Here is a 13,907-nt window from a genome sequence, read left to right as displayed (position 1 = left end):
GTTAATTTTTGTTGTTGTGATTTATGACAACTTGTAATTGGAGGGCCAGTTCTTTCAAAGGTTCTAAATTAATGTTTGGTAACTTTTCTTTTTATATTTCCCCTGGATATACTCCTCGTCCTTATATTCCTTCAGTTGATTTCATGCCTTCACCTGATAGGCAAATAGGAAGAATGTGGTCTTCTGCGATGAGCCATTGGGGAATATTCGAAAGCAAATCAAGAATGTTTAGAATTAGAGCAAGAGTTTAATTTAATAACTTAAGACTTTCTCTCCGTCAGATCAGATATTACCATTAGGATTTTCTAGATAGCATCTAGACCATTTCAGTGCCCCTTTATTTAACTCTCTGGCACTGTTTCCCAACCTTCTTTTCACTATCATAAAACTCCTTTTATTTTTCCTATTTCCTATACAATGTTAACACAACAGATAATATTGTATATCGCTGGCCTTTCAGAGAAACACAAACCATTGCAGTATCTAAAAATTTTCATCCCCCACAACCGAATTTCACCCCTTTGGGGATTGTATTACTTTGAGAAAGTACATGTACTTATGAAAAATCTGCCAACTAAAAATTTCTCAGACTGAGATTGATGATGAAGAAAATATTGAGTAATTTGAACCAGTAAATCGTGTGTGTGTGTGTGTGTGTGTGTGTGTAAAAGCTGGTGTGTGTGGAGTGTTAGAATAACTGCAAGCCAGCTTGAGCTAAAATAAATAGAAATAATAAATAAATAATAAATAAATAAACAAATAAAATAATAAATAAATAACAAATAAAATAGAAAAATAGCTAAAGAAATAGAAAATTTAGTGTAGTTTTTCATGCTTGAATAAAACAAGTATTTTCCATATATATATATACAGCTGTACTTAGTTTAACAATGAAAACTAAAATAATAGTATTTTCTTGAAAAAAATCCTTCTGAGTTACATGACTTGATTTTAGTCAGAATCTTGGGTAAATGGGCAATGGTTTCATACTTTTCATTTTCTGTCCTTGACTTCTTGTAACTGATACTTGGGAGGCTAAGGATTACAAAATCATGGCTATGAAGTCATGCAAATCATAAATGACATTTTACTCTATGCAGCTAAAAGGGCATATAAAGTACAAACAATTACCAGATCTAAAAAAAAAAAAAAAAAAATCAGCTAGGAAAAGATCTGTCTCTGGTGGAAACCTGAGAGTAAAACAAACTACAAAAGTTTGGTCTGTATCCTAAATCTTGTTTTAAGTTTAGTAGGAAGCTTATTTTGGTTCAACTAAAATAGAAGGTTATCAAACGTCTGTGCTTTAACCAAGATAGAGGGTTATCAAATATGCACTGCCGGAATATTTCCTATGAAAACACTGCAAGGCGACTGTGGCTTACCCAGCCACACACCTGACAACTTCAGATGGTTTGAGCATACTGAAATCCAGTCTTCTTGTCACTAGAAACTATAATGAAGGTTTCATTTTCCCTTTCAGGTCCAAAAGTCCTTCAACAAAGTCCAAATTAAGGACGTACTAAGAATGAAAATGATACGGGAATAAGATGGCTGAGATGAATTTACCAAGTAAGATAGTCACTAAAACACATGTTGCCAGCTCCAACAGAGAAGCCATCAAGAGAACAGCTTAGTCATCAACTCGAATCCTGTGTTAGGACTTAACACCAAGCAAGAGAATTGATACTGATGTAGGAGCAGCTGAAAACTAAAAACCTGTGGATCCTTTCACGTACAAAGCTCAAACAGCTGTGGACTTCTGAGAACACCGGCTGCAGATTAGAACTAAAGAACAAACCAACTTCAGCTTGTTGCAGAAGCCCCAGAGGGCAAATAAACTCAATTTAGAGTCTCCGGGACCCAAAGACCCAGGTGTCCTCCAGAGTAAAGAAAAACAAACAAGCTGCTTCAGGATCTTGCTTGGGATGGTTATTTCAAGAGTTGTTCTTCCAAACAGAACACCTTCCCTGCAAGGAAACTGACAGCAGAAACCAGTTCCCCGTGTAGTATAGAGGAAACCCCAGATGTCCTGTCTCCAAGTCTCTGAGTTTCTGGGCCATACTGAACTAGGTGAAAGTCACTTAAGGGACAGAAAGGAAAACACCGCCTTCTCCTGTTATAAATGATATATAAATAAATCGTCCCTCTGCTCCAGATACAGCTGCAGTACTACTAAAACGCACCATTCTTCTTCTCCCCACTGAAAACAAAATAAAAAACAAACTTCAAAACCACCCAGAGATGGCCACTCTTGATTCCACCTGTAACAGTGTCAGATCTTTGCTAGTTTCAAGTCCAAAAGTTTAAGAGCCTGGCCAAGGGGTGGCGCAGCCTGCAACTTTTGTCAAACTTCGGGAGGAGGCACCGCATCTTAGTATCAAAGCTCACTGGGCTCCTAAATGATTTCTCTAGAGTCCAGCGCCAAGCGCCACCTGTCCCACACTACCAGCTCTTGCAAACGCCCCGCATCCTTCAGCCACGTTCGGGAAGGAGTGGCTCTTTTAAAACTGGAGACAGGAGAGCTCCCTTCCCAAACAATGCATTCAGTCCGAGTTCAGGTGAAAGATTCAGCTGGGGACCAAGCGTGGGTGTGGGGTTAGCCAAGAAAAACACGATTTCACTTTATCTTTAATTAAAAGCTAAAACGAGCCTCTTACCATCTCGCCTGAGGTTGCCGTGGCGCAAAGCTTTGATGGATGCGCTCTGCGGAATTGCATTCGTGTCCCGATAGCTGCAGAAGTTCGCGCAGATGAGGGTGTAGACGAAGATGAGCCGGTGCATTTGGGAATAGCGACCTAGGGACAGCGTCGCTCTAAGAGGAAAAAAAAGAATTAAATCGAGCTTCTGCTGGGGACGGACGCTGCGCCCCGGCCGCCTGGCTCGCCCTGCGCTGGCACGGGCCGCCCTGCTACTCGCCGAGCTCTCCCCAAACTTCCTGCATTCTGAACTTTCTCAGCGCCTGTGGGTGCCGCACTTCCTTGTGGTGCGGAGAGCTAATAAATGGTGCCGGGACAAACAACAGGTTGACGTGCGCTCGCCCCCTCCGGCAGTCGGCAGCTCGGGCTGCAGGGGGCGGGCGGCGCCGAGTCCAGCCCGGCCCTGCGGGCAGCGGCCCCGGAGCTGCGCGCACCCGCGCTGGAGCCCGCGCCTGGCCGGCCAGACCCCGCCACTGAGCATGCCCAGTGTGGCCCTGCGCAGGGCTCTCAGCTCCCCTGGGCTTTAGGCATCAGACCAGTAAGTGAGCTGGGACCCAATTGGCCAGGAGAAAGTAGGAAAGAGTAAAATTCCAGTATTCCTTTGGAGGTGACCCAGCTCTGGCCTTGATGGTGGTGGGATTTGGAAATGGCTGAAACTGGAAGTGTTTAATTTCCTATACCCCAAAGCAGATTCTACCAAGTCAGGACTTCACCGTGTCTACAATGGAAAAATACAATCGCAAAAAACTCATTCTGAGTTTTGATTGGGTCCCCAGTCAATGTGACCTGAGTCAGGTCAAGGGTAATTTCTCAGGGGGGAAACAAGTCCTTTCTAGCTCATGGAGCTGCAGATGTGATGGGTCCAGGTAGCGAAACATACAATTGTTAACAGTAAATCACCAAGGGTGTTTTCTAAGCCCTAGCCTTGTCCCCCTGTGGCAGGGCTTAGAGGGCCTGGCTAGGTGGGGTCCAGAAAGGCTGTGTGACAGCAGTGTTTCCTTTGCTGTCATCTCTTCTGTGAGTTCCTGGAAGCTCTGCATTGTGGGAGAGCTGCTTCTGAGTTCCAGAAACTCCTAAAGGGCAAATCTCTCTCTCTCCTTGTATGTGGAAAAGGGGTGAATCAAGACCCTCTTCTCACTTAGTTTTGTCATCTTAAGCAAATCATTTGACCTCTTGAGCCTTGATTTCTTTACTTAAAAGCATGGTAGCAATTCTTAGTTTGTATAACTGGGGGGCAAATAACACGAGATAATCGTAGTATATTATTTTGCTTGTGACTGGATCCAAGTTCAAATTCATGTAATTTCTCGACTTCACACTAATAACATCTAGAAGATAAACTTCTCAATCTCTTTTATTCCTTACATTTCCCAAAAGGCTAGGGAATGAGAAATAAGTGAGGCCCATCTATACGGGATTAGAAGTGGCCGAGCAGGGCAGGAAGTTCAGGAAAATATAGACTTGGCAAGTTGTTATACTATTCAACACAGACCAGGATGCATGGGGTCTTCCAAAAGTATCAAAAATTAATGTGATTTATCTCTATCGGCAGTGTGGTCTAAAACAGTGTTTTACAAAGTGTAGTTCTGTGGGTTGTGAAATAAATTGCAATACTCACATCATTTTTTAAATAAGTAGGATGGAATTCAATAGCTTAGAAATATATTTATCAGGTTTGATTGAAAATAATATTTCATGAATATTATATTTAAGAACACACCCATATACACATATGGTGGTGAAGTATGATCACAAACATTTGAAAGCCACTGGTAAAAATATTATCTAAGATAAGCAACCCCTGGAAAAGTTACTAAAGAGAGGAATAAATTTTGGGTTTGCATTTAATGACTTATTTAATCACTGTGTCTTAATTGCACATGAGTCTTTTTTCTTTGCCCCATTCTCCAGCTTAAAATTCTTTTTTTGTTTTTTTGTTTTTTGGGGTTTTTTGCCGGTCTTGGTAGCACATGCATATGTAATCCCAGTACTTGGGAGACTGAGACAGGGTGATTCCAAGTTTAAAACCAGCCGCAACAACTTAGTAAAACCCTGTTTCAAAATTTAAAAATATAAAGAGTGGACCTGGGGAATATCTCAGAGTTAGAACACCCCTGAGTTCAATCCCCAGGACTAAATAAATAAGAGAAATAAATTATTTTAAAAATAATTTTTAGTGCAATGTAATTATACATCATAATAGGATTCACGGTGATACAAACACAAATGCAGGTATACATGTTACTTGGATTATTTCCCATAGTAAACGAGAGAAACAAGTTTCCCAATCCCTTAGAGTTTACAATCTAATGAAGCAGACAGACCACTAGCAAGTTAATTTATATCTAAATTATTAAAAGAAGAGGAGCAGCGATTGATGAGATAGAATCTAGCCAGACATGGTGACACATGCTTGTAATCTCAGTACATGGGAGGCTGAGGCAAGAGGATCATGGGTTGACAGCCAGCCTCAGCTACTTAGTGAGCCCCTCTGCAAATTAGTGAGACACTGTTTAAAAATAAAGAATAAAAAATAGGGCTGGGGATGTAGCTCAGAGTTAGAATGCCCCTGGATTCAATGCCCAGTAACACACACACACACACACACACACACACACACACACACACACACACACACACAAATATGTATAATACCATTTTTTAGAAGTAGTTAGAAATGCCCATTAAATTTTATATTTAGCTCCTAACATAAGAATACAGAAAAAAATGAGAAAATGTACATGTGGTTTATGTTATTAGGAAAAATAGCAAAATGCTGAAATTATCTAGCTCTATATTTTATATAAGTATTAAATTGAATTTACTTATTGTCCAAGATACTCAAAAAGCATTGTGAATTAATGACATTAAAAATATATTTTAGCTAGGAATAGTAAAAGATGTTATATATAAAAAATAACCAGCTCTTGCCGGGAGTGGTGGCGCACGCTTGTAATCCCCGCGCTTGGGAGGCAGAGACAGGAAAATCGCGCAGGTTTGAAGCCAGCCGTGCGCGTTGGCTTAGGAGACCCTGTTTCCAAATAAAAATGTAAAAATAGGTCTGGGAGTGTAGCCCGGAGACAGAAGGGCTTCCAGGAACCCCAGTACCACCAAAAAAAAAAAAAAAAAAAAAAAAGCTCTTGACCTTTAATGTCAGTAAATATTTAAATTTATCATTGACTCAAAACCAAGACACCTGAGACTAATTACTGTGAACCTTGTTTTCAATATTATTTAATAATTAGTCAGGTGTGATAGATCATGCCTAGTACTTGGTAGTCTGAAACAGGAAGATCACAGGTTGTAGTCCAGCCTCATCAATTTAGCAAGACCAGCCTCAGCAACTTAGTGAGATCCTGCTTCTATATACAAAATGAAATAGAGCTGGGAATATACCTCAGAGTTAGAATGGCCCTGGATTCAGTCCCTAGTACCACCAGAAGATAAAAATATTTTTAATAATTTACTTTAAATTAGGCTGATTAAATCAACTAATGTATTATTATTATATAGGCTACCTTTTAATAATATATATGTTGAGAGTAAAAAATATCTGGTACAAAGATTAAAGATAAAATTGTTTCAACTTATTTTTCACATATATCTCAAACTAACTTTCCAGAACATTGAATCAACCAGTATAACTGAAATGCTTAAAGGTCAGAGGAACATGAACCAACACAATGAAATCAGATTTATAAATATTTATTACTATTCAGACTAATAAATTCAACTAGTCTATATTTAGCTATTGTTCAATGACATTCATGTAACAAAGAAAGCGCATCTATTCTTTAGGAAAAAAATTAAAAGTGGATAGCAACTTACATTTATCCCAAACAAATATTTTAGTAGAAAGGACTTGATAAAAGGTTGGATAGGATATGATGCTATTTTTATCACATACCCTTTTATTTCATTATTATTTTATTTCATTATCATTTTATTTCATTTTTATCACATACCCTTTTATTTTATTTCATTAATAGGACCCAAGAATGGTGTTTCTACTACATTCTCAAATATATTTGGCTTCTTTCACTACTCATAAAAGCCACAGCAGCAAAGAAATGAAATGTGGCCTGACCTTTTCAAAACCTCTCATCTCTGCAAGTAGTTCACTCCACTGTTATTTTTTTAAACTAAATTTCTACCAGTCTTTAACATGTACCTTATACAGGGCCTTTCTCTGGACCATAGTTGTCATGTCATGAAGCCTACTTCATTCAAAGAGGAGATACCCTTGTTCTTCATCCTCTGCTCTCTAGATTGCAGAAAAGCCAAACCGCGGAAACATAACATTCTAAGTTCTATACTGCAATTAAACTATTGAGCTTGTTCAATACAGACTTTCACAGGACTTTGATCCTTTCCTAAAAATGAGAATATTATACTACATCATCTTTAAGTTAAGACTTCTTTCAGAATTCACAGTATTTTGTTTAATTTTTAAAATTGTACCTTCACTCATCATTTTTACTATATGCTACAAGTGTAGGTTTACCAGGCTGAAACACATTTTAAATCATTCTCATGAAAGTCTGATTATATACAAGAATAAAATATTTCTATAAATAGTAGTAAACTATATAAAATATAAAAAATGAATGCATACAAAAATGGTAGTTCAAAGTAGATTTACCACTTAACATTAATAGTTACTTTTACTTTCATTATTTTATTTTCTTTTTGCTCTTGATTTTTTTTTTCTTTTTTGTGAAACTAGGGGTTGAAGCCAGGGGCATTCTACCTCCAAGCTATACACCAGCCCCAATTTTTTATTCTTAATTTTGCAATAAGGTCTTACTACGTAGCTGAGGCTGGCGGCAAACCTGTGATCCTCTTCCCTCAGCCTACCAAGGACTGGGATTCCAAGCCTGCGCTACTACACCTAGCTTGATTTTGTTAGGAAAACTTTGATAGGAAAAACTCTAGACGAAGAAGGAGAAATTATAGATGAGCAATTAAGGCGGCCTAACTGATTGCTATGAGATGTGGGAAGAGGGACATTCCCTAATGTACATGATGTACATTCACAAACATATCCAAGTCAATCACTAAGTCAAGCATGAGAAGGGGGGAGGGAGGGAATGGGATGGGAACTGGGGAAGCATGAGTGATGTGTGCATGTTGCCTCCACCATCTTGTATTCCATTAAGATGTATGACTACAATGCACCAATAAAAAGAGAAAATAAAGAAATCAATTATTCAATTTTATAAGAATATATAAAACAGCATATATTAGAATTAGAAATAACTAAATAGGTGAAAAATAGTTGATTAAAATTATGAAGTAAATTTAGAAAGAAATAAAATTAACTGATGCTTTAAGATAATTAGTGAAGTCATTTGGATCAATGATTTGGCTAAGAACTGGATTCAATTTAGTTTACTTTCAAAATTAAAGAAAATATAATGTGTTAATAGTCTGGGTGAAACAGAATAAAATAAAATATTCACAAAATGGCAGACTGTGCTAAACCTGAATAGTTTCAGATAACTTGAAAGACAATACTGGCATAATTATGGAATATGTTATAATAACTATCTACAAGATACATTATTAAATTATGATGCCCCATTAACAAATAGCATATATTTTTATAGCCCATCCCATGATTTTCTCTTAACAAAAGCAACTCTTTGTTAAACTTCTTTGTATTTTAACTCGCTCCTTTGCCATATAAATCACATTTATCTTTTTATTCCCATTATTATGAATAGTGAAATAAGTTGTAGAAAGACTTTATCTTCTTTCAAAAGCATTATATGCTCAAATTGGGTGTGGTGGTCCACACCTGTAATCCTAGTAATTGGGAGGCTCATCGGAAGGTTTCAGGTTCAAGTCCAGCCTGGGCAGCTTAGCAAGACACTGTTTAAAAGATAATAAAATAAAATAAAATAAAATAAAATAAAATAAAATAGGGCTGGGGATGTATCTCAGAGCTAGAACATTCCTGAGTTCAATCTCCAGTACCACAAATATCCACAAAGCTTTTTGTTCTCTGTGTGTAAAAAGGGAGAAAGTTACCCCAAAATTAAGGATTTGGGGATACTAAAACATCAATTTATTAAGTTTATTTTTAAAGCAGAATTAATTTATTCTTCCTATTATAAGTAAGTGAGCCCATACCTTTAGTAGTGATTTTTTCCCCCACAGGCCATGGAAAAAAGTTTCTTCTTGTTAGATTCTGGTCTTTAAACTTATAATTTTAGTGACACATGATAAACGTTGACCCTAAAAATATAAGATAAGTGATAGTGACGTTTCTTTCTGCTTGATATACTCAAATGTGGGCCCATTTCTATCTCTTGGTCCTAACTTAAAGAAAATCATAGTCATTTCAACACAATCTTAAGCCCACTTTTGTCAATTCATAATACAGAATATTGTTTTCTACATAGATAATATTAGTGTACAATCTGCATGCTCTCTAGAATTCTATATAGCAATGTCAAATATAATTTATCAAGCTATAGTGCTGGTACATCTTGAGCAGTAACTTTTCAGATTTGATTATTAGGAGTTGGTTGAAGGTGAAACTATCAGGTTGACCTTTTGACAAATAGTAGGTCTAATCAATCAGGTAAGTCTTTTCAGTCCAGCGTTAGTTTTCATTTACTACATTGAATTAATCGGTGATTCATCCTAATAGAATGAGTCACTGAGTTTTTACCTTCTCATGGAAATTAATCTATATATCTATATTTTCTTTACTTCCTTGTATTTTTCATCTCCATTTACCCATTCCTGAGCTGCATTATCTAAATTTAAGATTTCAAAGATGAATATATTGCCTATTCTGCAGAATTTCTTCCTTAATTGACCTGGGATGTCTGCCAATCTCCTTTAGAATTCTGTGCTTTTATCTTTATAAGATTGGATGATATCCAGTTACTTTCACATTTCAAGTTCTTTCTTACCTTGGCATTTTTTGAGAAAAAAAAAAAGATATTTGTGTCTTTGAATATTCTTTCCTTGAGCGAAGATTTTAATTCAGTACAGAAAATATTTTCTTATATTTATTTCCCTTGGAAGTCTACATTACACATTCATTCTCATTTATTCTCATTTTCAGTTGAGCCAATACTGAATTTATTAGAATGACCACATTTACAACTTAAGTGGTCTTTAACCCTTAGTAATTACAGATTCTGCAACTAATTTACCTATTCTGATATAAATTTTCCTTTGCAAAGTAGTTGGTTTTAAGAATTGGCAATTGAGTCCATCTTTGTGGAGTGTGTGTGTGTGTGTGTATGTGTGTGTGCGTGTGCGTGTGCATATGTGCACACATGTGATATTGGAGGTTGAACCAACCCAGTAGCCTACTTGCTCCGAACTACACCCCAGACCTATTTTGTTTTGAAATAGGATCTCAGTAAGTTGCTAATGCTAGTCTTGAACCTGAAATCCTCCTTTTTTAGCCTCCCAAGTACTAGGGTTACAGGCATGTGCCAAAAGGTCCAATTGAGGTCAATTTGTGTTCTAAAATCTTAGATATATTTTCAGATATATTTTTTGTGCTTGGCCTTTAAATAAAAACAAACTGCTTTGTGGAAGATAAAGAAATATTGGAAGAGTTGTACAAAATCAGTAATACAATGTGCCTTTCACAACTGAACTTGTGGTATAACTAAATTATATCGTTAAATACTGACCCTACCTGATTCTTCTCTTAGATTTATTTCATTTTCTTTAGTTTATTTTGAAGACTATAAGCAATTTTTCTAAGTAAAGACTGAAAATTTTTCTCATTTGAAAAATTTAAGACTTATACATTTAAACTTATAAATTTAAACTTCAAAGTCAGGAATGATGGTGCACGCTTGAAATCCCAATACTTAGGAGGCTGAGACCAGATGATCACAGGTTCACAGCCAGCCTCGGATACTTAGTGAGGCCTTCTGAAACTCTGAGACTCTATTTCAAAATAAAGAATAAAAAATAGGGCTGGGAGTGTAGCTCAGAGGTAGAATGCCCCTGGGTTCCATCCATCCCCAGTACTGCAAAAAAAAAAAAAAGAAAAAAAGAAAGAAAGAAAGAAAGAAAGAAAGAAAGAAAGAAAGAGAAAAAGAAAGAAAGAAAGAAAGAAAGAGAGAGAGAGATGAAGGAAGGAAGGAAGGAAGGAAGGAAGGAAGGAGAACATTTTAAATGGAAATTAATGATTGGAAAAATGGAAATGGAAATTATTTTAATCAACACTAGGCAATCATGACCAGACCACATCAACATAATCTTATGAGTGTTTTTCAGTAATAGTTTCATGACTTAATGAAGAATTTCTAGGTGACTCTAAGCATAATATAACATGATTTCTTTAGAAGATCATGAAGTATATTTCATAATACTGTGCTTTATGTTTTACAGAGGACCCTCTCTTATAAGCATCACAGGTTCTAATGTTTCTTGGCTGTTGAGGGGACTGGCAGGAAAACTCCTTATCACTCTAGAAGGTTGAAAGAGATAAGCATGCCATTGACTTCAGGTAGAACAATATGAGATGTAATAACAAGACTGGACAACTAGGAAACAATTAAAATGTGGCAAAGAAAATATGCAGGAAACTATAGAAAATAAGTAGGTTATTTTAATGTAATAAAGGTAAAAAAAAAAGTCTATTTGTCCAACTATAGTGTAAGCGACTGTCTTTAAATCCACCTGGGCACCATAAATAAAGATGAAGGCAGAAAATATAATATACATGCTGATAAAGCCACAAGATTAGTGAAGAAATTGAGAAACCATGTCTTAATTATGCCAGGCATGGTGGTGCACACCTATAATCCCAGTACTAGGGAGGCTGAGACAGAAGGAATGCAGGCTCCAGACGAGCCTCAGCCAATAAGCAAGACCCTGTTTGGAAATTTAAAAATATAAGATAGGTCTTAGAGTCTAGCTCAGGAGAACAATGACCTTGTGTTCAACCTCAATACCATAAAATATATATATGACGATAAAGGCTGGAGATGAGTGGTAGTGGAGGAACAGTTGAGGCGATGGGGGCAGGGAAACATCATTGTTAAGTACTTGAAGAGTGAAGATCTATTATGTGGAATAGTAAACAACCTGTCCCTCCTCTATTACGTATATAGAACCAAGGAATAGGATTTATTAGAAGGCATAGTCCAATTAATACACTCTTCACTACAAAAAACTAACTTGAGCTATTTAACATTGGAATGAATTTTGTAACTTAAGACAGAAAATTGTTTCAGCTACTAAAAGCATTAAAATGGGAACTGCATAAATATTAAGAGTCCTGAAAATTAAGTTCTTTCATCGGGGAAGAATATAAAAGGCCATGAATGTTTTCTTCCAGTTCTTGGATTTTGTGATTCTGTAATCATATTTCCCTGAGATTGTTTAGTTTTTGAGCAACAATTCTATCATATAGCACAATTGGGAATTTGAAAGTTCTATTTCAGATGTTTTTCAAATGTTTTAGTTATTAGGAGTGTATTGCCCATAAAAGAATAGCAGCATTTTAATTGACATATATAAGGGTAACTGAGTATTATGAATAGAAAACAGCAAAATAATATTCTTTATAATCTGTCCAACATCTTAAATAGTGCTATAGCTACACACATTTTTTTCTCTAATGCTTTAAAGTTGATGTAGTTATTTTTGACAAAATATTGCTTTTAATGAGCTTGGAAAAGCAGTTGGATTCATTTTTTAATCTAAAAATAAAATAAATATTTGTATGTAGTAAATATAAAAATATTAAGGCCAACGGTATCTGATATAACATTTTCAAAAATTGTTTCTAAATAACTTATTTAGGAACTTGGAGGAAATATAATAAAATTAAGAAACAATATCTGAGCAGCCAAAATAGGTGTTTCAAAGATTATTTTGTAAAATCGGTGTACTTTTTCCTGTGGGAAGCTTTTAGGTCCTAATTCAGAATCAGTTTGGTCACTTTGTATATGACTTAACCAACTTAAATATCTGAGTTCTCACCTGGGGATGGTGACACATGCCTATAATCCTAGTACTTGGAGACTGAGGCAGGAGGATTGCAGGTTTAAGGCCAGCATTAGCAACTTAGCAAGAAACTCAGCAACTTAGCAAGGCCCTGTTTCAAAATAAAAAATAAAATAAGGCTAGGGGTGTCGTTTGGAGTTAGAATGGCTCTGGGTTCAATTCCTAGGGCCAAAAAATATGAATTATTTATTAAATTGAAAGTAGAGTATAAATAATAGTATTAGAATATTCATAGTAAATATATATAAAAAAGAAAAATTGAACATGGCAGCCTGCTATTACATAAGGTTTTGAAAATTTATATATATATAGTATATATATAATATATATAGTATATATATTATATATATAATATATTATATATATAATATATATAGTATATATATTATATATATACTATATATATATATCTTTAAACTCATGGATATTTATAGAATGTTCCATTAACTTAAATATTCTATCTTTGTGAAAGTTACCATAAATTTTCTGTTTTGTTAGTTATATTATATTTAATATTTAAAAGTTTTACATTGCCAAAATAAAAATTTATTTTGAAAACATTTAAATATTAACTCTGCAACATGGATGTATATGTATTATATATAAGTTAGCTCCAACTTAAAATTTGTAAAAATATCTTTGTCTAGCCTCAGATATCTTTATATAAATATACATGAGACTATTTTAACTGATGTAAACAATACCAGAAATTATTTTTCATAATGAAATGCATGGCTTAATATGTATGGTTTGTAGGAAATATTGGTTAAGCTCCTTGATTTTGAATGAAAAAGGTATGAGAATTAGCAAACCAGCATTTGTATATCTCGGGTGCAGAGCACACTACCCCAGAGCATCACTGGACTTGCATCCCCAGCTGCACAGAGTACCTTGTCTCCTGACCCAGTTACATGGCCAGCTCCTAGTGCCAGAATACCACTGTGTCCAACTCAGAGTGACCCTGCCATGCAAGGTGCTGGTAGGAGAGTCTGAGTAGACTCAGGATTGCCTCTCTGTGCCACAGAAGCTGTAAAAACTATATTTGTTTTGTTCTTGTTCAATAAAAATATTTGTATATGTGGTTTATATATATTTTCATCTTAATATTAAAAACTGGTAGTTAAGTTATGGGAGAAATAACATGTATCCTTATTCTACCTTTATTCCCACAGACTATTAATATTTACTAAAAAGGCTGAGCATTTGTTCATGATT

The 13,907-nt window shown here is 35.7% G+C and overlaps 1 protein-coding gene and 1 pseudogene across 3 annotated transcripts in view; both read right to left on the bottom strand.

Annotated features, from left to right (window-relative positions):
- PDGFD (platelet derived growth factor D) overlaps positions 1-2,781 on the bottom strand; it is a gene marked incomplete at both ends in the record, with an annotated part of 237,969 nt that extends 235,188 nt beyond the window's left edge. For both annotated transcript variants that reach the window (XM_080698113.1, XM_080698114.1), the window contains one exon: positions 2,658-2,781. In XM_080698113.1, the coding sequence (XP_080554239.1) occupies positions 2,658-2,781 (124 nt within the window). The remainder of the gene's footprint in view (positions 1-2,657) is intronic.
- Positions 2,782-2,908: 127 nt separating this feature from the next.
- The window catches only part of LOC308258292, a 97,108-nt pseudogene continuing 86,109 nt past the window's right edge, over positions 2,909-13,907 (bottom strand). The window contains exon 3 of the transcript in view: positions 2,909-3,217. The product of the transcript in view is annotated as an uncharacterized misc_RNA (transcript). The remainder of the gene's footprint in view (positions 3,218-13,907) is intronic.

The sequence above is a fragment of the Muscardinus avellanarius genome (genome assembly GCF_963383645.1).
Source record: "Muscardinus avellanarius genome assembly, chromosome: 1".
NCBI classification, from domain to species: domain Eukaryota; kingdom Metazoa; phylum Chordata; class Mammalia; order Rodentia; family Gliridae; genus Muscardinus; species Muscardinus avellanarius.
Note: the sequence above shows the minus strand (reverse complement) of the source record. Positions and strands in the feature narration are given on the sequence as shown.